The following is a 26,570-nucleotide window of genomic DNA, read 5'->3' as shown; positions in this document are numbered from 1 at the left end:
ATAATTCATGTTAAAATATTCTTAAAATGAATGAAAACACTTAGGTATTGCCTTCGATACCTCTTAAAACCACAATTAATAGAGGGGGAACACTATCTGACAAGAGAACACATACTGATATGACACTGGAACATCCAGTGCTTATTTGATTCATTATCAGTCTTGCTACTTACAGCTTTGCATTTATTTGAAGGTATTTGAAGGAATTTAACCTCCAAGTGCTCTCACTCTTAAGTATGCAGAGAGAAGAATTTCCGTTGAGTAGCATTAATGGACAATTCAGTTCTGTTGTATTGTATTGTAACATCACCCCATGGGGAAACTAAATGGGGTTTATTCAGCATCGCTGTTACATCCATGCATTCTTTCAGACCGGAGGGAAACTACCTGTATTGTTGTTTTTATTTAATCTCCCTGTAAAGTGCATGGTATTGCATCTATGCATGAAATGCGCTATATAAATAAAGTTTGATTTGATTTGATTGCTGTTCTGGAGGGCTCTATTTAGCTCTGTCTCTGTAGAACATCCAGTGCTGTAGACGCCCATGGCGATACATGAGGGCTGCTGATGTACAGTCACACAATGGTTCTGAGGCTACAGCAGTCCCCAGATGTCCTTGAATGCCCCCAGGGTCCGCAACTATGCATATTCTCACCACAGGGAGAAACACATAAAGTAGAGACATAAAGGGCAGCATATTACATAAAGCAACATCACAAAACCAGGGTTATGTTTTTCTTTGCTTCTCATACATGGATCCCCCATTGTTGCAATAAACGCCTTACACAACACATTTGAGTGTTTACGCCCTGATGCAGGCTTCACTGTAATGGAGTTTGCATGTACCACATAGATGTAAAGATGCTGTTTTAATAAGGATAAGAATCAGTTGAATCATAGATTTTAAATTACTGTGGTGATTCTAAGCTGACCATAAAACACCATCTTTTTTTTCGATCCACAGCGAGCTTCTAACATTATTGTTTGCAAAATACAATGCTCCACGCAAAATACAATGCTCCATACAATGCTCCACAGCGGAAAAATACATTGAGGAACACAGCTTAAAAAAATCTTGTTTTAGTATGGAACACCAACCAACTTTCTGTGTAGGCCTCTGTGACAGTATTCGAGGGCTCTGCATGTGAACTGTCTGTGAACTGTCTCCTATTCTCTCTAAGGGATAGTACTGAAGCCCTAGACTCTACAGCTGTGGGATGGCTCTTTGACACAGTACTATTTAAACCCAGGTCATGTTAAACAGGGCCTAACATTTCAAATGTGACAGATTAGAGTAGTATTGAGTGTATTTATAGAGTAGGTGCAAAGGTGTAATAGAGAGCTGTCTGTTGTTGGGTCTGTCATATCATATTTTCAATGTTGCTATAGCTACTAGTGATTCTTTATCTGTAGTAGGGTTGGCTTTTCCCACAGACTGTCACAACTGTCCCACAGATCAGGAACACTCTCCAGGAGGTGGGCATGAATATGTGAGAGACTACCATCCGCAGAAAATGTCACCAGCCCAACTACAGAGGCTTCACTGCTTGGTGCCAACCACTAGTTATCCTCAAAAAGGATGGTCAGGTTACAGTTTGCTAAAAAGAACCCTAAAAGCCTGCAGCGGTCTGGAAAAAGGTTTGTGTGGAGAGATAAGACGAATATTAACGTACCAGAGTTATTACAAGAGAAAAGTTTGAGAAAAAAGGATCTGCCCAAGATTTACAGCATACCACCTCATCTGTGAAACATGGTGGAGGGGGTGTTATGATTTGGGAATGTATAGCTGCCACTAGAACTGGCTTACTTGTCTTAATTGATGATATAACTGCTGGCAGCAGCAGCAGAATATATTCTGAGGTGTACAGAAACATATTGTCATTCCACAGTCGACACTTACACGAAACGCTATCCATATGACTTGTGCAAGATATGACTTGTGAATACAAGTCTCATGAAATGAATCAGTGCTCCTTAATAAACCATGTAACCTTTTAAGTTTACTTTATGATTTTCTTTCGCTAAAAGAAAATAATCAGAGAAATGTCAACTTTCATTATTGCTTTGGTGTGGAGGTGTGGAAGGGATCTATATTAAGGACAGTGAGTTTATTTACCTGATCAAACCACTGTGAAATTCGCCCACTTCTACTGCTCACACAGACACACAGACACAGACACACAGACACACACACACACACACACACACACACACACACACACACACACACACACACACACACACACACACACACATACAGAGCAGTTGTTTGGTTCCCAGAGCAACAAAGATTGACAGAAAACTTCAGAACAGAGAAAATCTTTCAAGAAAATACTGAGAAGCATTAGCTGTATTCCGAATGGTGGTCTCCTGTGCTCCATGCTCCCATGCTCTGCAATTCGGGAGTATGGAACATCACCCTTGGTATAGCATTAGCAAAATGCATCATATTGACAGCAGGGCAAAGTAAATATTTTGTGAATTTTACTCAGATGATCCATACATCGAACCTTACGTTTTTTTTCTTTATATCGTAACTTATCAAAATAAATAGCTTTAATAAATAGGTGGAGGTTTATCATAAGAGCAAATGGCTGGCTTTGTCATATTTTGCAAAGAGTTATGGGACGCCTCTCCATTGGATTTGGCTGGTTTGCATGTTCCAATATTTCCCAATATTTGTATGACATCTGGGCATTCCACTCCTGCTCCGTTTAAGTATTGGAACGGCACTCCCACTTCCTCTTACACACAACACACACATATAATTCCTTAGAAGTGCATTTTTAATGCCTTATGATTGCTATAAGCTCTTATGCCAGCTCATAAGTAATTATAACACATCACCATGTTGCACGATAAGACCAAAGTGCATAATACATGATGATGGGACTATGATGCATAATGCATTTTGGTCTTAATAATGCACCATGGTGATGGATAAGGATGTTTTAACTATGTATAAGTTGTTATAGGCACTATATAAGCCACTATAAACAGACTTATAAAGTATTATGAGAGTGTGTATAGAATGTGGTATTAAACAGGTATATACTGTATTTACAGAAGTGGAATAAGGGATGTTAACTTTGACTTAGATTAACTTTAAACGTGAGAATGTGATACATGTTCTCTATTGCAAAACCACGTCTTTACCCATTGGTGCATGGAATATGATTGATAACAGATGCACATGTGTTAAACATGTTAATGATCTCGACCTAGAGTAACACAGTGAAAAATCTGTTGATTGTAACTATTTATGACTTCACCACTGCGTGATCTTTTAATCCATGATAGAGATGTGGTGCGTTCATTGCCTTTAAATCCACCAAGGCACAGGATAAAAGGGGGTTAAAATGCCATCATATTGATATCACTGTAAAATACATTGAATACCATTGCATATGAGATGAGAGCTGAGAAACAGTTCTTATGCAACGTTTGAGATAGCCAAAGAGTTTGCTAATGGTTCATTCTCTTCAAGATGTGTCCATGTCATACTGTATGTTTGCATTTCCTTCAGAGGATGAACCAGATGTGTTCAACATCGAATCTATTTGGTTGTGCAAAATTATCCATTATGTATGGATAAAAATAAACAGCTGTGGTCAGGTACATGCATATGTTTGATGAAGCAAAACATTTGCCCTATTATGAATACAATAAACACAAGGTGCACAATTTCCGCTTGTATGGATAGAAGAGAAACATGCTGAATATACCATGAACAGTTTACACCCCCCCCCCCCACCCCCCAGTCATAAGTGCAGAGTTAGCACACAAGCCTGCAGAGATCCCTACTGTGAGTGTGACAGGGAGTCAGTAACACCCTGATCTACCCTGATAGTCTCTGACACAACCTGGTGAGTCCTCTCTTTCTCTCTCACACACACACACACACACACACACACACACACACACACACACACACACACACACAACACACACAGAAACACGTGTATACATGCACACAAACACACACAGACACACACACACACACACACACACACACACACACAGAAACATGTGTATACATGCACACAGACACACACACACAGACACAGACACACACACACACACACACACACACACACACACACACACACACACACACACACACACACACACACACACACACACACACACATATATACAACCTCCCAAACAGCAGCCTGGAAACATATATCCAATATTGCGCCATCAACTTCTCTCTATTCACTAATGGCAATGGAACCCTCAGACTATGAGAACATTCAGAACAGCATTCTAGCGTATTTGCTCTGACAGCACTGAGCAGCCCATACCATCTCATAGATCTGAGGCGCCGTAGAGCGAGAATTCTGTTTTATTTGTTTATTTGTCAAGTGTTATTTAGTTGTCATCTCATCCCATCTCGTTTCGTCTCGTCTCTCCTCGTCTGCCATGTTGCAACAATGAGCCAAGTGTGAGTGACAGGAAAAGCCGGAGCTCACAGATGGATTGTGCTCTGGCAGAGTAGAGGCTTTTGGCCCTGTGCGGAGGATTATAATTCCAAACATCAAATTGTTTTACGTAATACATTGTAGTGCAGACGATAACACACTACAGTCCAGCGAGGAGCAGCTGTTACGCAATCCGTGGATGACCTCGCTAGACACACACACACACACACACACACACACACACACACATACACACACACACACACACACACACACAGGTCTCCTACATGAGGGGAAAGTATCCTGTGGGACTACCCTGTGTTCCCGTCTGGGTCTTAATGGTGTGTGTAACAGTCTGTGCATGTCATGTGCAACTGCATCTGTGCAACCATGACATCTTGGCCTCTCAATCCTTCGATCATATGGTCCGGTCATAATGACAACATCCTGTTAAACAGGCTATGTGACCACTAACTTTCACATTCAGTATGACAGAGAGAACACAACTGATACGTTACTGAAACTTATTGTCTTAATTGATGATGTAACTGCATCAGAATTAATTCTGAAGTGTTCAGAAACATCTTGTCTGCTCGAGTACAAACAATGCCTCCAAACTCATTGGACGGTGCTTCATACAGTAAGACAATGACCCCAAACATACTGTTATAGCAACTAGAGAGTTTTTCATGGCCAAAAAGTGGAACATTCTTCTCAACAAGCAAAGTCAATCTTTAGATTTAAATCCATCTGAACATGCATTTAATTTCCCGAAGATAAGATTTTAGGCAAATCTTTAACTGAAGATGGCTGCAGTATAGGCCTGGGAGAGCATCAACAGGGAGGATACCTAGTGTCTGGTGGGGTCAATGGGTCACAGACTTTAGGCATTTATTGCATGCAAAGAATATGTGACAAAATAACATGAGTGCTTCATTTTGACATAATATGAATCTGCCCCAATACTTTTGGTGCCATGAAATAGGGGGACTACAGCATGTATAAAAAGTGTTGTAATTTCTAAATAGTGAAAGTACATGTTTGGCAGCAACAAAGAAGTTAGCTACAGTAAAGTACATACAGAATGCCATAGCTAGCAAGCTACATAGCTTGCTTATTATTATTTCTATTTGATTTATTTATCCTTTATTTAACCAGAGAAGTCACATTGAGATTTTCATCGCTTAGTACCATATAGTCTGGCTAGTCTTGTTCAATGGCATCTCTTGTGTTAGTATACAAGTATACTAATCCTTTGACCTTTTTGGTAACAGTTTCTTTGAAGCACTCATACGGTATACAGTATAACTCACTATAGGCATGTACTGTATGATGTATATGTGATATATCCATAATATTCTATGTCTATCTACAGTGCCTTTGGAAAGTATTCAGACCCCTTCACTTTTTCCACATTTTGTTGTGTTATAGACACAATTTAAAATGGATTAAATTAAAAGAATTTGCCATTAATCCACACACAATACTCCAGAATGACAAAGCGAAAACAGGTTTTTAGATATTTCAGTAAATTTATTAATATTGAAAGATAGAAATACCTCATGTCCATAAGTATTCAGACCCTTTGCTATGACACTCTTAAAATTAGCTAAAATGCAAAAATGTCATCAACAAATCACCATGGAATCGAGTCCATCTTAATGCAAGGATAATAGTTCATGTAATTGTGGAATTAATATCTTTGTTTTTATAGGGTCTCTGATTTGCATAGGAATCAATTACACACTGTAGATTAGGATGTCACTACCAACTCAGCAAATTTCATAATTTTCTCTTGATTCTGACAAACTCCCCAGTCCCTGTCAGTGACAAACATACCCATAACTTGATGCAGCTACCACTATTCTTCACACGAGAGATGGTGCGGAAACTGCATTGCATGTGCTGGGTTTGCACCAAACTTAATGCTTTGTAGTAAAACCAAATAAACACATTTCCAGCCACCTTCTTTGCTGTATCATTTAAATTCATTGTTGCAAACACAATTATGGATATGAGATAGATTATTTTCCATTAAGGGATTGTTTTTGGACACTTGGTTATAGACCAATTTTGTAGAGTGACTGAGATGATGGTGTCCCATCGACTGTGCTTTTTCCTCACCACCATTCAACTTTATAGAGTTTTGTAAGTCTCCTCAGACCTCAGGGTTGCATTCCTGAGCAGTTTTGTTCCTCTCTATTTTCTCAGTTTGTAATGACAACCTGATCCACACAATGTATAATTGATTCCTATGCAAATCAGAGACCCTATAAAAACAAAGATATTAATTCCACAATTACATGAACTATTGTCCTTGCATTAAGATGGACTCAATTCAACTTATTGAGTGATTTGTTGATGACATTTTTGCATTTTAGCTAATTTTAAGAGTGTCAGAGCAAAGGGTCTGAATACTTATGTACATGAGGTATTTCTGTATTTCAATTATATTTACTGAAATTTCTAAAAACCTGTTTTCGCTTTGTCATTCTGGGGTATTGTGTGTGGATTGATGGCAAATTCTTTTCATTTAATCCATTTTAAATTGAGTCTATAACACAACAAAATGTGGAAAAAGTGAAGGGGTCTGAATACTTTCCGAAGGCACTGTATACGCAAAATGGCTGATAATATCGCTCAGGATCACTATGAGATGGTATAAGACATTATAGTGCAGTCATACATGCTTATAACAAGTCTTATATTGTGCTATACATACATGCATTATGACAACAGTAAAGTGTTGACAAAAAAATAAACAGCATACTGTAAGTGTAGTGCTTCCTTTGTTCCTTCTTCTTGATTGCGTTAATAAGACACAAGCTGAGACACAGCAATGTAAACAAATGCAGTTTTATTGATGAACAAAATAAATAAATAAATAAAACCTTTCAGTAAATTAGTAAAGTATTAAAACAATGGGTATAAAGAATTAGTTATTGATTACAGACTGCAGGCGTGGAACATTTTAGCCTTGCTAAAATGAAATCAGATAAGCCAAGTCATGACTCCTCTCCTATGAAATTGAAGGTTCATGATACTTGATATGATTTTGATTGTAATCAGCAATTGATGGTAATTGCAATTCATGTAGATGTGTTTTTTTCTCTATATATATTTATATAAAAACATCTCTTAACCACATATAAAGCATAAAAAAACATGTTTTTGTAATTACAGTAGTACTCTGATACTAAGATTCCTAGAGTTACACAGTTTGTACTAATAATCATTGCGGACTATATGAAACAGGAGTATTAAAGTGGTGTAAAGGGATGTATAGTTCACATTAGAACAGTCTCACCATCAACACAGCAATAACAGCGTATTACGTTAGTGACATTCAGATGGTTCATATTCCTACGTGAGGAAACATTTTTTATAAACATTGAAAAATGACTTCATAAACAAGTGCAATCTATTCCTTAGGTGGTCTGATTAATTACAGTTCAATGTCCTTGTACAGTGAGTTTCTGTGAGTGTATTTATGATATTGTATATGTGATGATTGAAATTCAACCCCAAGCAATGGTTGAACAGTCATGTACATTAGCCCTCTGAGCTCAAGGAGTAAAAAGGGCACAGGGCTTTTCACCTATCACCTCCAAGTTCTAGCAATAAAAATGTATGATTGACATGTAATGCCACCAATGGGCAGCTTTCAGTGCGGGTTGCCAAGGACTCCATTGGGCACGGCCTGTTTACTCCATCTCCTCTGAGTTAGGAGCTTGCGGTTTTTCTGCACCTTTACTCTTACGTCGAAGACCTCTTGAATGGCTTTCTTGAAACAGTGGAAGTTGTAGTCAATAAGTCCTTTAAAATAAAACCAGGAACAACAAGAAATAATGAAAATGAATAGCCTACTTGTAACACTCAGTTTATCAGACAAGATTCATACAAGCTAAGTTTCTAAATATGAGCAAAATTAAGACCCTATACTTATGAATCAAGCAATAATTAAGTTGTGTTATCGAAAAATTTTAAATTTTAAATGATAACCTATTTGTAATGCTCAGTTTATCAGTGACATTGTCAAAGTGTGACCTCTAATTATTTAGATTGCATTGCAGAGAATGTGCGTTTTGTACTACAAGATTTGAATGTCACTGAATATGAAGAGATTCTAAAAATACCAGTGTTGAATAGTAATTGTCTTGACAGTTGAAATTCTCCAAACACTTAATAAGCTCTGAAAGATTTAATAAAGTTCAAAGGAAAAATATGCTAATGCTATGAGCTCATCGATGCTTTGAAAACTCTTCCCCCCCTTTTTTTTATTATGAAGTTATGGAGGATATAAATATTTGAATATCACTCATATAAGTGAAAAACATTTGAATATCACCTGTATGATGGGGTTAATTAATTGATCAAATCCACAGTATGGTAATCAGTGTAACCTTTTCATGGTAGGCCAGTTATTTTGGGATTTTTAGGGATAAATAGATGTTGTGAATCAAACATTCAGATGAAGCTCTCATGCTATGTTGTGCTTGCAAAAACGATGGTCATGAAAGAAAACAGTATGTAGCCACTATCTCACAGCCCTACAAAAAGTGCATGAGCAAGAACAAACTGAATGTGCAAGTGATATTGAGCCAGTCCTTGAGAAATAGAAGTGCAATAAAGTATTTGATATAAAATTGTATTCAGGTTTTTTTCATAAGAAAGCGGGTCTTAACTTCCATCAACTTGCACAGTATTTCTTTTTCAATACAAGAACAATTTTAACATGCAGTGCATACAACACTTTATGAATTAAGTGGTCAAAGCCATACAATAGAATGCATAGCATATATAAAATACCTACAATATAACTAGAAAGTTTACTTATCAACGTGAGACAACTTCTCACTTAGTTGCCAGCAACAGTGGAATAGAAAAATGCAGGACTGTACATACAGCACTAACAGTGACCAAATGTCATGAAGGCCACTCATTGTTTGTACCGTATAGAGTAGCCTAGCTTCTAAGAAAGCACAGAAAGCACTCATATGAATAACTTCAACTTGAAAGGAACTCATATCAAAGCGAGCTCTTTTGTTATTGTAACAGGTGGCATGTGTCATCTGTCCTCCAATCACAGCTCAGCGCTGCCACTTAATACTGAGGCTCAATTTCGACAGGGGAGAAATTGACAAGTTCACGACTTGAAAGGAGGGTGAGCCTTTGATCACGAATGCCAAGCGAACCATAAGAAAGAGCTATCTCAAGAAAGAGAGAGAGAGAGAAAAAAAAATTGGCTCTCCATCGCAAACATACAGCGATGGCTATATTTTTGGGGGCTTTATTTGGGAATTGATGTGCATTTTTTTCCTCAACACTATTTACAGTTTCAAAATAAGCAGATATAAGCAACAAAAAAAGGACAAAAGAACAAAACAAAGTAACATTTAAGTATAACTACTGTACAGCACTGTAGGTATATTTAAAGGAGGGTAGATTCAGTGTAGGCAGTGGTTGATAATATGTACTCTCCAGAGAAAGCCACATACTGTAGCCCTTTGACTTGGCTTGTAATTGCCATCCTATTCTTACAGCTATCACTTCACCTTAATTACTTCAGCTGCCACCCACAAGCTGAGGAGTGGGATGCAACATGAATATCAATTTCAGTCCTCATAAGCCTTTGTCAAGAGCAGCAGGTATTCTCATTCAACTTAGATAGCCACTTCTGGACAAATATCATACAGTATCTGGACATGACATACTCACTAAAGAGATGGTCCACTTTTTTCTTTTAAAGGGATAGTTCACCCAAATAACAAAATCAGTTGTATGGTTCCTTACCTTGAAAGTAGTCTATGGGCCAGGAGCGTCTATAATCAGCAGTTCATATTTGTTTGAAAAGACACTGCAACATATGCTAACTTTAGTCACTGCTAACCAAAACAATTTATGTGATAGGGGCAAGTAGAATAAGTTCAAAATTGCATGGCCAACTATCCTGTTTTAGTTCCCTTTTGACCTGTTGGCTGTTGTTGATACGCCCAAACACGTTAAGTGCATATTCTGGTTATTTAGCAACCTGTAGCCTCTGCCTAGCATTAGCTTTCCTGGACCGAACATAATGGAATCGTGGTGAGCTAGTAACTTGTGCTCCTAAGCAACCTTTAAAGCAACTTTACTGTATGTCTTAAAGTGGAGTTGGGTGTCAGTTACAGGGTTTTCAGTAGGAATGTCTCCCATGATGCACCAGGAGACACAGCCTTGGTGGGTCAGTAGTGTCATGTCACGATACTGCCATGTCATGACGAGATTCACTGCCCCACATGACAACATTATGACACTGTTATGACATACAATTAAAAATAATTTGATAACTGATGATCTCTCAGACTGACTGACTGACCTTTCCTCTCAAAGCTCTCCTCTCTCAGGAAGCAGACCAGGGCCAGGAACTTTGTGACTTCCTTCAGGTACATGACTGTGGTATTGTTGAGGTGGATGATGGCCATGGACTCCTTATCATAGGGCTGGCCAGCCTCATCGCCCGTCAGACTAGGAGTCAGAGACAAACAAACACGGTATGGAAGGGTGTGATGACAGGTGTTGTTATTGCTTGTTTGTTGTTTGAACACATTCTCTTTGTGTTCTTACATGGTATGAGCCAAGGAACAGGGGGAGAATTTCCATTCTATGAATATTCAATACAGGATAATTAACTTGTGTTTTATTCTGTTCGATATAGACCATACATTGTGTTATGTTCTGTTCTCTCTCGGTCCCACGGGAATATTTATCCTCATAGGGAATTTCAAGTATTATGCAACTATCAGGACACAAAACGTCTGTGCTTTCAACTTTTTATAACTTCTGAAAGTGGGTCATTTGTGTTAGGAGGAATGACTTTTTTGAGTGTTTCACAAACCGAAAAATAAGCATAGAGGAGGACAGGCAGCCACCCACACTGTTTTGAATGTGAACAAATATGATGCGTTAAAGAACTCCACGACACCATTGCTTAGATCAACCTTCAGTTATCTTTGTGGGTGGGTTTGTGTTGCTTACACAAGCCGAGACAGAGAGGTTGCTGCTCTCTCTGTGCATTTCATTTGGAAAAATATTTATTTTTAGGGCGGGCATCCATCAACTGAGAAGACCAAGTCTTCCAAGACCAAGCCTGAGTTTATGTAGGGATACATATACTCCCTATGCGTGAAAATTATTTGATAAGTAAGATAAAAAGCATTGCTGCACAACAGATTGTGGATCAAATGGTAATTATCAAAATGAATAAAAGCTCCAACTTAATCCCATGCTTTCATGAGCTTTGGGGCCTGTCAGAATGACATATGCAAGCTAATAATAGTTCCTGCATTTCACATATTTACAAAGTTCATTATTATGCATTCATTTATTTCTGAGGGCATGGATAACCCTCACACATTAAAACAAGAATGGAATTGCTATGAAAGGAGACAACATATTCAATTTAGTGGCCAGGGGACATTTTTGTGCCATTCGAGCATGTGATTTGCATGCCAAGTTTCTCACACAAGAGTGACTCATTAACTAAATGAGGTGAAAAGTACTCCATTTGCTAAACCCTCTAATTAATGTTAATAACCCAGCTGTTCGGCCATGATAATGATACTAAACTCAAATGAATAAGCCCTCAATTTGGGTGAACTGACTAAACCGACTGGTCCCATGAAACCACAGGAACGCTCAGTCTATTTGCATGAGCACACAAACATACACCCAAGCGTACACACACACACACACACACACACACACACACACACACACACACACACACACACACACACACACACACATTCACACTTACACGCACATACACACACACTCACACACATGCACAAACACCCATACGCATTATGTGCTGTACACACAAACACACACACACACACACACACACACACACATGCATACACACACACACACACACACACACACACACACACACACACACACACACACACACACACACACACACACACACACACACACACACACACACACACACAACCTCCCAAACAGCAGCTTGGAAACATATTTCCAATATTGCGCTATCAACTTCTCTCTATTCACTAATGGCAATTGAGAACATTCAGAACCACAGAACAGCATTCTAGCGTATTTGCTCTGACAGCACTGAGCAGCCCATACCATCTCATAGATCTGAGGCGCCTTAGAGCGAGAATTCTTTTTTATTTGTTTATTTGTCAAGTGTTATTTAGTTGTCATCTCATCTCTGATATCTACCTCATTCCCTGAGAGGTGGTCCTCTGTGGCTCAGTCGGTAGAGCATGGCGCTAACAACGCTTAGGTTGTGTGTTTGATTCCTGCTGCGACCATATATACTGAAATGTATGCACTCACTGGAATGTAAATCGCTTTGGATAAAAGCATCAGCTAAATGGCATATATATATATTACCTCATTCCCTGCCAATTTAGCATTGTTACCCTTGGTTGAAATCACAGGCAACAGTTAGATGGGTAAAAAGCCCAGTCTTCTAAGGCCTAGTTTGGCATAGATCCCCAGCTGTGATGCCCAGGGCAGAGCTTTACATGCCCAGTGCCCTCCCCTTGCCATGGCACACATGGGTCACATCAGGGCCAATGGACCCGGAGGGTAGCAACGTCACCACATGGTCCAGACTTGTTTATCAACCTCTCATAGCTATGAGGAAGGCTTCTGCTGCAGTCATCCTGATGGTAAGGGCAAAGGGGTCTCATCGGGTGAGGCCATGTCTAATTTTGAGTGTCTGTGTTTTTCAAGCAGGGATGAAGACTGGGAAATAGGAGTGATTTTTTGTCAGGTGTTTATGCTAGTTATAAGCTAGCTAGAGATAGCTTTTACAAGTGTAGGAGAGAGATGTCTGCAAAGCAGGGCAATGTTTGCAAAGCAGAGCAAACTTGTACCATACTTTTTGTTCAGAGATTGTTCTGAGATTGCAATTTAACAAGTTTGTTCTCTTTGTATGTGAACAAGGTTGACTAATGTACAGGCGGTAGCAACACTTGGTTGGCTTTCGTCGTGGTCTCTTGCTGTGGTAAATGTCTCTGAGAATTACAATTTCTTTCTTTTTCAAACATATGAAGGCCAAACCAATGAAGATTTCATTGCTCTAAAACAAGACTGGTGAGTCAGATTAGAGTCTAATTACATTCTCAGCTGGAGAGAAATGCAAGAGAGAGCACACAGTGCTTGGGATAGACCAGGATTCAGAAAGCATGGGTTTTAGTGGATAAGAGAGTTAACATTTCATCAGAGAAATGAATGATCTTGATATCCAACCCCATATTGTGGGCAGTTATATCACCCTATCAGTGTACTGTATTATAGGTCCAGATTGCTCAGTTGGTTGAGGCATGTGGTGCTGGCAACTCCAATGGGTTGTGGCTTTGACTCCTGCAAGGGCACTTCTACAGTACCCTTGTACCCCTACAGAAAAACTCTTGACCCTACACTTACACAAAAAAGGGTTCCAAAAAGGTTCTTCGGCGGTCCCTGTGGGAGAACACTTTGAAGAACCCTTTTGTGTTCCATGTAGACCCTTCTGCAGAAAGGGTTCTCCATGAAACCCAGAAGGGGTCTACATGAAACCCAAAAACCCTTTATGTTTCCAGGTACAGTAGCACCTCTATTTAAGTGGACATATACTGAATCACTGGTTGGTGACTGAATTTGGTGACTGGTAAAGTCACTAGTCTGTGCTAAATGAGATCATATTGTTACCAATACACTATTAATTTCATTACACTGTATCACCGGTTCTACGACTCACCCGTAGATGCAGGAGATGTCGATGACCACGTCGATCATGTCACAGCACAGCTCGTACGTCTGCATGTCCACAGGACTGCTGTCTGTCGCTATGTAAATTTTGCTGACCACATCAAAGAGAAAGGCCTTCTCAATGCCCGAGTTCTAAAAGCAGCGAAACAGAGAGAGAGAGAGAGAGAGAAAGAGAGAGAGAGAGAGAGAGAGAGAGAGAATGAATGAGAGAGGGGGAGAGAGTAGAAAGAAAGAGGGAGAAAAAGAGTGCTTTGAAGCTATATAAGGATCCAAGGTCATCTGGGTCCCCACTCCATTAAAATTATATCACTCAAATCAATTTACATAAGCAGAGCACTTGAAATAAAGCTCAGAAATCGTTCACTTCTATTTCTTCTTACATTGACCGCTATCATCCAAAAATGTCTGCATGGCCATGAACTGTAATATATGTCAACAATCTTTAACATAATGTCAAAGAGGTATGTTAGACACATGCTAATGTGTGGTAAGCAATACATTTGTTTTGACAAGTTTAAGGGTCTCCAACATCTGGATGATTAACTTCTATTAACGCCTATAACTCTATCCGAGACTGTGTTTTCGAAGAGGAGAGCTTCGGGGTAAGTCATTGTACTATCATACACTCCCCTGTACTCCAGTACACATCCGGAACACACATACACACACAACTTTGAAACTTGAAACGAAGAACACTCAAAAGCAAGTATCCTACACCCTAGTCCTCATGGGCATATACTGTATCAGGTTTTCACTTCTCCTCCTATGTCATTGATCCATATGAATGCCATTCATTGGCTATAGACAAGCCTACTGATTTCAAGTTTACTGTGTAAAAAAAAAGTCTGAAATAAATCAGTGTTTTTCTTGGATGTTGACACACTCTTCATGGTCAAAGTAACTTCGGGGGCAAAGGATAATTACCATCTGTGGTATGTGCATGTAAACAAGCCAGTGTCAACAGGAGTTAATTGTCTCTTAATTTAATTACCTTGCTGAGCATTACAAATGCTCATTATCCCAGTGGGAGGTTGTGCCAAAGTACTAAGCACTTATTTTTATAAAAGCACTGAAAGTAATTACCAATTAGAAAGGTTATGAGGTTTAAAAAAAAAAAGAAAAGAAAACGATGATACTAAAGATGTACAGTATGTGGGGTGTAGTGATATCAAGAGCCCATGCTCATTAATAAAATTTAAGTTGCGGCTTGCCAGTAACCCCAAGGTCACTGTGAGCCAGTGATTGCAGGATGAGATTACATCTAACTGGCCAGCTACTATATGATTTATAGCATAAGGATAAGAAAACACTGAATAAAGACCTAATAAATGACTAGTAATATCCCAAAATTGCCCAATTAGCTACTTATCAAACACTTACAGTGGGGGAAATAATTATTTGATCCCCTGCTGATTTTGTTAGTTTGCCCGATTACAAAGAAATGAGCGGTCTATAATTTTTATGGTACTTTTAGTTTAACAAATAGAGACAGAATATCAACAAAGAAGTCCAGAAAAAACACATTATATAAAGTTATAAATTCATTTGCATTTGATCGAAGGAAATAAGTATTTGATCCCCAAGCAAAACATGACTTACTTCGTGGAGAAACCCTTGCTGGCAAGCACAGAAGTCAGACGTTTCTTATAGTTGGTCACCAGGTTTGCACACATCTCAGGAGGGATTTTGGTCCACTCCTCTTTACAGATCCTCTCCAAATCCTGAAGGTTTCAAGGCTTTTGCTTGGCAACTCGAAGCTTCAGCTCCCTCCACAAATTTTCGATAGGATTAAGGTCTGGAGACTAGCTAGGCCACTCCATGACCTTAGTGTGCTTCTTCTTGAGCCACTCCTTGGCTGTATGTTTTAGGTCATTGTCATGCTGGAAGACCCATCCACGATCCATCCTCAGTGCTCTGGCTGAGGGAAGGAGGTTCTCGTCCAAGATCTTATGGTACATGGCCCCGTCCATTGGCCCCTCAATGCAGTGAAGTCGTCCTGTACCCTTAACAGAGAAACAACCCCAAAGCATAATGTTTCCACCTCCGTGTTTGACGGTGGGGATGGTGTTCTTGGGATTGTAGCATTCAGCATTTCTCTCCCTCCAAACACGAAGAGTCGAATTTATGCCAAAGAGTTCAATTTTGGTCTCATCTGACCACATCACCTTCTCCCAAGCCTTCTCTGAATCATTTAGGTGTTCATTGGCAAACTTCAGATGGGCCTGTACATGTGCCTTCTTGAGCAGGGGGACCTTGCGAGCACTGCAGGATTTCAATCCGTTACGGTGTAGTGTGTTACCAATGGTTTTCTTGGTGACTGTGGTCCCAGCTGCCTTGAGATCATTACCAAGCTCCTCCCGTGTAGTTCTGGGCTGATCCCTCACCCTTCTCATGATCATCCTTACCCCACGAGGCAAGATCTTGGACGGAGCTCCAGGCCGAGGGCAATTGATGGTTATTTAGTATTTCTTCCATTTTCTAATAATTGCACCAACAGTTGTCTCCTTCTCACCAAGCTTCTTGCTGATGGTCTTGTAGCCCATTCCAGCCTTGTGCAGGCCTACAACTCTTACCCTGATGTCCTTTGAATGTTCTTTGGTCTTGCCCATGGTGGTGGAGAGGTTGGAATGGAAGAGATTGATTCTATTGACAGGTGTCTTTTATACCCATTACAAGCAGAGATTAGGAGTACTTTTCCTAAAGTGACAGGACTAATCTGTGTGCCTCATGGGCATATAACCGGTCTGTATGAGCCAGAATTCTTGCTGGTTTGTAGGGGATCAAATACTTATTTCCTTCGATCAAATGCAAATTAATTTATAACTTTATATAATGTGTTTTTTCTGGACTTCTTTGTTGATATTCTGTCTCTATTTGTTAAACCAAAAGTACCATAAAAATTATAGACCGCTCATTTCTTTGTAATCAGGCAAACTAACAAAATCAGCAGGGGATCGAATAATTATTTCCCCCACTGTATAAGCTACAAATTTGTGCATCATAAGTGTTCCCCATAATAAAGTGTTACCGTGGTTGATTATACAGTACTGCACTAATTTACTCATCCGAGTAGACCACATGTAAAACATACAACAGACATTATCATTGTACACACTGGCGATAGCTTGAACATAGAGACGCTGCATCTCAATAGTCTATGCGGATGTATATGAAATATAATATATATAATAATATATATATACAGTACCAGTCAAAAGTTTGGGCACACCTTGCCAAGAGTGTGCAAAGCTGTCATCAAAGCAAAAGGTAGCTACTAAAATATAAAACATATTCTGGTTTGTTTAACACTTTTTTGTTTACTACATAATTCCATATGTGTTCCTTCATAGTTTTGATGTCTTCAATATGAACCTACAATGTAGAAAATAATAAAAAATAAAGAAAAACCATTGAATGAGAAGGTGAGAAGGTGTGTCCAAACTTTTGACTGGTACTGTATATATATATACTGTATATATATATATATATACCCTAAAATGTTTTTCTGACATACGTTGCAATAATCTTCAGTCGTATTCTGCATTTGATAAAGGTATGACTTCTGCTGTGCCTGATAACTAGCAAAAGGCATTAAGATATCAGATACCAATTAGGTCATCAGATACCAATTAGGTCATCAGATACCAATTAGGTTATGCAGCCAAACTGTAATTTGTTTTATAGATACAAATAAAGTGTGTCCTCAGCTGTAAGACGGTTGATGTGGGCCAAAAAATCTATAAATAATAGATAAATAATCTCTACAATGTATTACATGTTACTGCCACCTACTGGCTGAAAGTCAATGTGCATTCAAGGGAAGATGTGTAGAGCAGGACTACTCACAGATATGAAGATATTGAGTAGGTTCTCCAGGGTGGGCAGCTGAGGAATGAGTTTCTGTACCACTTTACTGAAGGCCTCGAATATGGAGTGGTCGTAGATGCTGGTCAAGTAGAAGCTGAGGGGTCAAAGGGAGAAATGCCATTGTATGTTGGCCTTTAAATGAAACTAAATTACATATACTAAATTACATATACCAAGGTTGATGGGAAAAATGGGCAGAAAATTTTAGTTATGTAACTCCAGTCACAAATGTCATGTTAGAATTCAGCCTCAAAAGACACCCTGACACAGAACTCTAGGTAATCACTGTAGCAATTTCAGGTAAGTCATTTCATATTATCTTAAAAACTGTACATAGCATGGGCATGTCTTGACTCGATCTTCATCAATGATACTAGAAGTTAATTTTAGGACGCCTCACCTTAGATGTATCCTCTCCAATCCTGCATCAGCGAGGTCATCGTTGGCTCGTTTGTGTATGTCTCTCTGCTTCTCAATCTTGTGGTCATCAGACAGGCCGTCCACTTTGTGTATGAACACCTCAAAGTTGATGTCAGGGTTCACCTTGTAGGCTCTGGTCACTGTGAGGTGGAGTCGACTGAGAGCTTCCACATAGTCATCCTACATAGAGGAAAGTGAAGGACAGGTTCTTACTAAGGCAGGTGTTGGAATAGCTTTTACGCAAGGAAATTCCGTCCCATGAGACCTAAACTATCGGCATACGTTTTTTTGATGTTTCTTTCATATTCAAGTTGATTGAGATAATTAAAACTGTCACATTTGCATGAAAGTTTCTTCATGTAACCACAGCCCAGTCAACAATAAAGCCGCCGTATTGCTTACAGTACACATATGATATAAACACTTTCTATAGTATACACCACCTGTGTAAAATGCATAAAGTGCATTCTGTTCCACTCATAGTGCATCACTGCTATACAGCATTCCACATCATGGCTTCTTAAATCAGACTTAAATGCATAAATGCCTACCACCACCAAATGTATCATTCATTTCACACAGGATGTACAGTATGGTTCATATATACCACTTGCTATAAGCATCCATAATACTTCGTAGCTCCTTGTAACAGATCACTGTATATGCATTCAGAATGCATGTCACATGGTGGTTCATAGAACGTGTAAACAAAAGGAATTGCTGATGTGCTGATGGAAGCTCACAGCAACGGTCTTCATCAAAGGGACATGAGACACATTTCAAAACTTCTAGTCTTCAACATCAACTGAGTAGAATTTGCTTCTCTACTTTCAATCTACAGACACTGTGACCATCTTGCAATGTGTGTTAGTGTACAGTATACAGATACAGTATCAAACATGCTGTTGCAGTCTTGCTATATGTGTCTAGCTCTGTCAGACTCTCCATAAAGAACAGCAAGAGGGACAACATGATACTGGATGAAGGCTGTTACCTAGACTATATGGTAGTATATATGGTAGTAATGGAATATGAACATGGGATTTCACCTTAATTTTACAGTGACAGTGGATCAGGAACAATGTGAATGTGCTGTTTATAGCATAAGCTACATGAGAGCAGTATACACTGAATATAGCAACTCATTAGTATCTTTCTGGAGGAGATACAGCTGTAATGTGTATTTCCAAACCATCATCTGGTGTCAAAGCACCTGCGAGTCGATGACAAAGATGAGGGCGCCCGTTCCCCGGAAGATCATCTCGTAGTCGAAGGTGGGGTCGAAGAAGTCGATCTGGCCGGGGAAGTCCCAGATCTGGAAGCTGACGAAGGAGCTGTTGGAGACATCCTCACGGCAGATCTTGTTGGTGCTCTCCAGGAAGAGGGTCTCATTTGGGGACATCTTGTGGAAGACCACCTTCTGAATGGAGGACTTGCCGCTGCGCCGCAGGCCCATCAGAAGGATCCGGGGCTTCACCTCCCCGCTGAGTGGGTCACTGAAGCCCAGGTCTGGGGGGAGGGGGGGTGAGGGGGGGGGGGGGGGGGGGGTGAGTGTGTGTGTGTGTGTGTGTGTGTGTGTGTGTGTGTGCGTGTGTGTGTGTGCGTGAGTGTGTACGTGTGTGTGTGTGTGTGTGCATGTGTGCGTGTGTGTGTGAGAGAGACAGAAAGACAGAGAGAGAGATAGGGAGAGAGAATGATATGGAGGGAGGGTTATTTGGGAGGGAGAGAAGAATAGAGAGAGAGGGTGAGTGTGTGGGGAGGGGAGACAGAGCAGAAATATATTTGAAGACAGAAGACTGACACAGAAAACAGAAACAGGAGAAGAGACGGACGGACAAAGCAAAAGAACCGAAAACTAGCCACCTGTGTGCAGTTTGAGACACAAAACTCATAGTTACACTTTACAGCTTTTGTTTCCTAGGTCAGAGCCATAAGAAACACAAATGCCCCACCACCACCAACACCAACTCAACATGAGTGTGTCTCACATAGGCCCTATGATTTGTAACACATGCCATAAGATCATCTCATCAGCACAGTTGGTCTTCAGTGCGGACGAGAGCTGGCACACTGCTGAGCCAATCACATGCTTCCGCTGACTCAAGGGTGGTGACCTTGATAGCTCCCTGCTGAGGAATGTGAACTGCATTCTCAATGACTGTGGTGGGGCATGTGGGGCAGTCCTTATGCTGTAATATTATCAGACTGAGGGGGCACCCCTGAAGTCTTATGTTATAGTAGGTGGGAACCCTAGTCAGAAGCTCTGGTGTAATAGTAGGCCAATTGTTATAATGGTATGACTTATGAGACTGAGAAGAAGGCCAAACCTTATTGATACATGTATTGTACTGTATATATTCAGGAGTGTGATGAAAGGTATTGCTTCATGAACTTGCCAATCAGTTATTTTCATATAGTTTGACTTCAGGCAATGTGAGAGCATGATGTTCGTTTTCAGAATCTTTGCCATGTGACAGCTTGAGTCATATATAATCACACAGACACATATTTGACATGCCTCTGCCTGCTAATTTGATTATGTTGAAATTGAACTGAGTTCCTAAATGCATTATTCCACTGTCAAGCCAACACATTCTTGTGAGTCATCAGCTGTGAATGTGTGAGTGAGGATTGAGGAAGAGAAAACACATGATGTCTTTATTTCAGTGTGCAAATCATTTCCCAGTAGAGGAGTCCATGTAATGCATACAGTGGCAGAATATGTATATTACAGATATATGATATATTATTATTATGGCTTAGTAAATACTTGCTGTAGCTAGAGTATGGCATTCTCGAAATTAGAAGTAATACAGAACATTGTGCCAACCATAGTAAAATGCATTGCAAATATGGTCATTATGCAGCATATAAGAGCAGTCTTTGTGCACAGAAAGAGTCCTCGCATAACTTTCGCTGTTGTCATATCTGACCAAGGATTCCTTTTTCGGTAAAAACATGACGCCCACTCCCAGCATGCCAACATAATGCTTCTCATACTCAAAGCCTCTGCCATGCTGTTGAACAAGCACAGCTAGCACATACTGTAGCCAACTGGACAACAGTGGAATAGGCTTTAAGCATAGTGTCGCTACTTCGCAGAAGTTTTTCAAATGCATGAACGCACTTCGACTGCAACAATAGGCTTTGAGTAAAGTAGCCAAACGCAATAGGTTACAAACCCAAACGTTACCCATAGCTGATTACAATAACATCACAATGTATCAAATGTTAGTGACCTTCCTGACGCGGAAAAAGTTCAAATACCTCCGTCTTCGCAGCTGCAATCGATATCTCCGTCAGTGAATGTGTCGAAGTCGTCGTCGTCATCGTAATACCCCATTGCCAATGCTTCGTCGTCCCCATCGTCCTCTTCGCTGTACTTTGCAACCCCTTCGCTCGTCATTGTACACAAGTTTCTGGTTGTTGAGTCGCAGACGCTGACCAACTTTTCCACATTGTCACCTGATATGTGCAAGCCATTATGAACTTTCACCTCCCTCTTTCTCCGAAGCGGACTCGCATACCAGTCCGCCCGCGAGAGAACTCGCAGAACACTGCAGCAATTCACGACTTTCAGTATGCTGGAAAGTGACCAGTTCGAGTCAGATCAGGGGCAACCTTGTCTCGTACAAAAATCAGAGTCTTCTCTCGCATCTACCTAACTCAGCTATGACTTATCGTGGTCGGTTTTACCCTGTTCCTACGGATTTTGGGATGTGATTTGTATGCTTATAAAACGTTCACCATAGCCCACCTTGACAATCAATTGCAACAAAATACATCACAATATTTCTTGTCACTTCATCTCGGACGGTGATCGATAGAGGTTTCAGTACCATGGACAGGTCATATAGGCGCGTCTCACCTGCGCTTCAGCAATTCCTTCAGATACAATGCGGTCCAGTTTTAACCACACGATGGCGACGTATGTTTGGCTTCAAAACAGACGATGTTGTATGTAGTTGCTCTCATACCACGCTCATAAGAGTTTGTCAGCTGTGATATGTCGTGTGGGGCAAATCGTTTGTCCTCGTATTTGTCTTTAATTTATTATAGGCAATGAGATATTCGCTGCTCTGCTTTGGAAAGTGTCTTGTGGAACATTTTACATGTACAAGCATACTGCTCTGTATTAGGCTCTTTTAGGTCGGTCACTCAGGAATACTCGGCTGTTGGCACCGGAGTGATGTTTTATTCTGTGCAGTCAGAATCAGGATTCATATGAAAACTCCATAGCATGCTGAGCAAATCTCAGATTTCACTACGGCCACAATTATGGCTTTGGCCATAATCCTCCAATAATACATTTCAAAAAGACTAAGGCAAATAATATACTGGAGCTCGACAGACGCTCAGAGAGCCATACAGTATCTTATTGTATGACAACATACAACTGTACTATGTATTTTCTTATCTGAAGCACATACAGTAAAGAAATATATTTAGAAATATATTTTAGGTACCTTTATTCAGTAATGGAAACAGAATGATTAATACTCTTTTGTGTTATTTTGGCCAACTGAACAGGTTTTGTGACGGTGTGAGTATAGGCGGGGAGGGTGGGTAGTGCCATGTGGGTTGCAACTGGGTGCGTGTGAACTACATTGCCCCTGAAAGTAGGCTACTCTCTGTCTCTCTTCCTCCAACGAAGCACGGAGATGATGCTCTAAATGACTGCGCGGATAAACGGCACACACATCCACACACACCGATGCCGAGGAGTCCTGGGACACAGTGAGTAGCTATTATTCGTATTATTCTTATTTTAACTCATTCATTTGGAGGACCAGTGTTCAAATGATAAGATCTTGGGCGTAGCTTGACCAGCATTCATATTTGTAATGTTTTTGTCGATGGTCATCTTAATATTTCTCAGGATTATGGGGATGTAGTGCCCAGCCATAGATATAGAACACTGTTCTATATTCGAACCCTGCCTAGAACTTGCTAGTGAACAGGTTTGCACTGGAGTGTATCTGTTGTGTAGGTACACTAGGTCGCTTCTGCAAGTTGTATAGAGATGGTCAGTTGATTTGCAGTTAGAAGAAGAACTCTATGTCATGATAACTGAAGCATTTTTTGTTTAACTTTAAAGTTGCTCTTATTCCTAGTATAACACTGTAATAACTATGGTAGTAATTTTGTATTACCATGTTATTACATAGTATAAGGACTGTTTGCATGTCTAATAACTAAAATAAAACTGCTCAATTCACGTCATACTATTTCATTACAAAGGAATTGCTCATTTGCTATGTAACAATTGGATATGACAAAGTAATAGCAGCGTTATTACACAGGACAATAACCTGTTCAGAAGGAGGGTAAGAATACTTAACAGACAGTATTCTAAAGCGTTAGTTGAAGGAGTATTACTACAGAGTCTTTGACCCTTGACTGACCACAAAAAATCAACAATGCATTCAGTTCTTGTTTATATCCTTACCATTGTATATTAACCATTAAATTGCATAATCCCTCTTTCCGGTCTATTTCAAATCAAATACAGTATATATAGAAAAGGGGGATTAAGCCCTCATGCTTTTAAGATAGAAATAGCCTGTGTGTTAAGCCTACAACCTGTGTGTGTGTGTGTGTGTGTGTGTGTGTGTGTGTGTGTGTGTGTGTGTGTGTGTGTGTGTGTGTGTGTGTGTGTGTGTGTGTGTGCTCATGTGTGCGTGCGTGTGTGTGTTTGTGTGTTGTGCTGACGTTGACAGAACAGGAGCGCACCAGGTGTGTGATGGGAGAGTTAGCATGTGTGTGGTTCAATGTTCAACATAATGGTCTTATAGCTTATTCTCGGGGGATGAACTACATTTCCAAAGCTCCTTCTCTATCATTTTTGAAAGATTATTTTCAATAGCTTAGTAGAGACTGTGCTCAAATGCTCAATCATCTAATAGCCATGTAGTTCAATAAAGCAGCTTTTCTTAGAGTGTTCTGTTGTAAACCTCTTTAAAATAATCAGCCTTCATACACAAGCGAAGAGGAAAGACTTATATAATGTAGCCTAGAGAGCAAGTCATGTAATAGGAAATATAGGTGGGGGCTTCCAGAAGTGAATACAAAGAACTTATTAACTGGCTTGCGTGTCGAGGATTTTCACAGCCCCAATAATTAAAGCGGTTCTACGTAATTTTACATGAAACGTGGAAACATATTTTCCGAACCTGTTGTTTTGTATAAATGTTTTGAACTCACGTGGTCGAATCATTCTCATGGGCGCAATTCAGCTTTTATTTTCAACATGTTAGCTGTCTAGCTGTGCCCACTTGCTAGTGACTACGTTTGACAGTCCACATGCAGCAGTACACATGCAAAGGAAAGCGAGACATTGAAATCATGTATGAACGAGCTGCAACATTGTAACAGTTTCCCGCGACAGCTGGCGATTTAAAAAACAGAGAAATCATTGGACTGTTAACACTGTAACTGGGGTTGGCCTATTAACATACACATTTATTTATTTTTGGACATTACAAAAAACATTACAAAAAGAATGAATTCGCTGTGTTTAGGCATTATGATCTGTCCTGGAAATGTACAAACACATATCAAAAGTGGTGATATGCACTTTATTAATAACACCTTTATTAATTACCCATCTTCTAATGGTTACTTCCATCATGATAATGCACCATGTCACAAAAGTCGTCTCTAACTGAACATGAACATGAGTTCAGTGTTCTTCAGTGGGCTTCCCAGTCACCGGATCTGAATCCAATAGGACACCTTTGGGATGTGGTAGAACGGGAGATTCACAGCTTGAAAGTGCACCTGAAAAATCAGCAGGAATGGCGTGATGCAATCATGTCATCATGGACCAGAGTCTCAAAGGAATCTCAAACATCTTGTGGAATCAATGCCACAAAGAATTGAGGCTGTTTTGAGAGCAAAGAGAGGCCCAGTATATTAGTATAGTGTTCCTAAACGTGTTTGGTGAGTGTACAGTGTATATATAGATGGTCAGTGGTGATATACAGTGTCCTCACCGGGAATAAAAGATAATGATCTGAGTGAGGGATAAGAGAAGTGTAAGGGAAATCCCCACCAATCCCCGGCAGCAAATCACACCGATTTTGCACCACTTTGCCCAAAATAACAGCCCATGGATGGCAGAGATTAAATAAATGTCTCCTTCGCCCCTTAAAATGATTATTGATCCCAGTTGTGGGCGTATTATTTGGCCTACATCTTAGCTCTATCAAATGAAGCTCAAGTTTGACCCCTTTCTAATATCATTTAAGGCTTCTTGAGTTGCCTAAATTAATGTTACTCAAATGATGGGTTGAGACATTCCTAGACTGGGCTAGAAACATTCTACTGTCTATAGTGGGTCACAAGAACGTTCTGGAACCACGTGGTCTGAATCAATAAGGTCAAGTTAAATCAAGCTTTATTTAAAGCACATTTCACAGAGTCTCAATACATGTTAGAGTTAAAAAAAAAAGCTGTGGACTAAGGGCTGAAGGAAGAGCCTATAAGCTTGTGGTGGTGTTTTGTTGTATATCACCCTTGTTAAGACCATACAGGCTGCTATGATGTGTTAAGACCATACAGGCTTTTCTGGGGATCAATGTGGACAAAGATTAGAAATGCCCCCTGACATCCAAACTTAATCTGATAGTTGGATCATACAGTAGTACAGCCATGGCATATACCATCCTTTTGACATTTGGGTCAGGCGGTTTAACGCGAAGAGGGCAGGATACATAAGATGTCTTATCAAGGTTGTTTATGTATTCGAGGACTCAGGTTGGGGAGTAGTCGGAGTAGTTCAAGCAGGTCTCTTCCTTCATGCTCCCTACTGTTTCCAATGCTAGCCTAGCTGCTATCAAGTTTTCTCAGACAGGCCAAACAAAGGCTTAATGCTAAGGTATATCTTAGCACACATGCTAATGCTAACATGCTAAGAATTGTGGGTCATCTCTGCTGCTTGATTAGGGAAAATGTTGGATAATCCCATTGATGCACCAATATTTATATTGCACTTCTGAAAGTTCCTGGAAGTAACCAAATAAGGTACAGACCACAGAGATAGACTTAGGATGCACTTTTCACTCAATTTAATTTGGTGAAATAAT

General features: G+C 39.9%; 1 protein-coding gene across 1 annotated transcript; it reads right to left on the bottom strand.

Annotated features, from left to right (window-relative positions):
• Window positions 1–7,291: 7,291 nt before the first annotated feature.
• Window positions 7,292–21,930, bottom strand: rragd (ras-related GTP binding D). Its single transcript, XM_083683846.1, has 7 exons — window positions 21,751–21,930; window positions 19,697–19,992; window positions 18,464–18,663; window positions 18,043–18,157; window positions 14,186–14,328; window positions 10,781–10,929; window positions 7,292–8,241 (listed from the first exon to the last, which is right to left on the bottom strand). The coding sequence occupies exons 1-7, from the start codon at window positions 21,887–21,889 to the stop codon at window positions 8,090–8,092; spliced, it is 1,194 nt and encodes a 397-aa protein (XP_083539972.1). The 5' UTR covers window positions 21,890–21,930; the 3' UTR covers window positions 7,292–8,089.
• Window positions 21,931–26,570: the final 4,640 nt, after the last annotated feature.

This window comes from Argentina silus, assembly GCF_951799395.1.
Source record: "Argentina silus genome assembly, chromosome: 13".
In the NCBI taxonomy this organism is placed as follows: Eukaryota; Metazoa; Chordata; class Actinopteri; order Argentiniformes; family Argentinidae; genus Argentina; species Argentina silus.
The sequence above is the reverse complement of the archived record's forward strand: the minus strand, read 5'-3'. Positions and strand labels throughout refer to the sequence as shown.

What these genes read in the sequence shown, in the direction of transcription:
- rragd (XM_083683846.1), bottom strand. Translation starts at nt 21,889, where the DNA reads ATGACGAGCGAAGGGGTTGCAAAGTACAGCGAAGAGGACGATGGGGAC. An exon ending in TTGGAGAGGATACATCTAAG is followed by an intron (nt 18,158 to 18,463) that starts GTGAGGCGTCCT and finishes TTGACCCCTCAG; the next exon opens with CTTCTACTTGACCAGCATCT. An exon ending in TACTCAATATCTTCATATCT is followed by an intron (nt 14,329 to 18,042) that starts GTGAGTAGTCCT and finishes CGCTGCTTTTAG; the next exon opens with AACTCGGGCATTGAGAAGGC.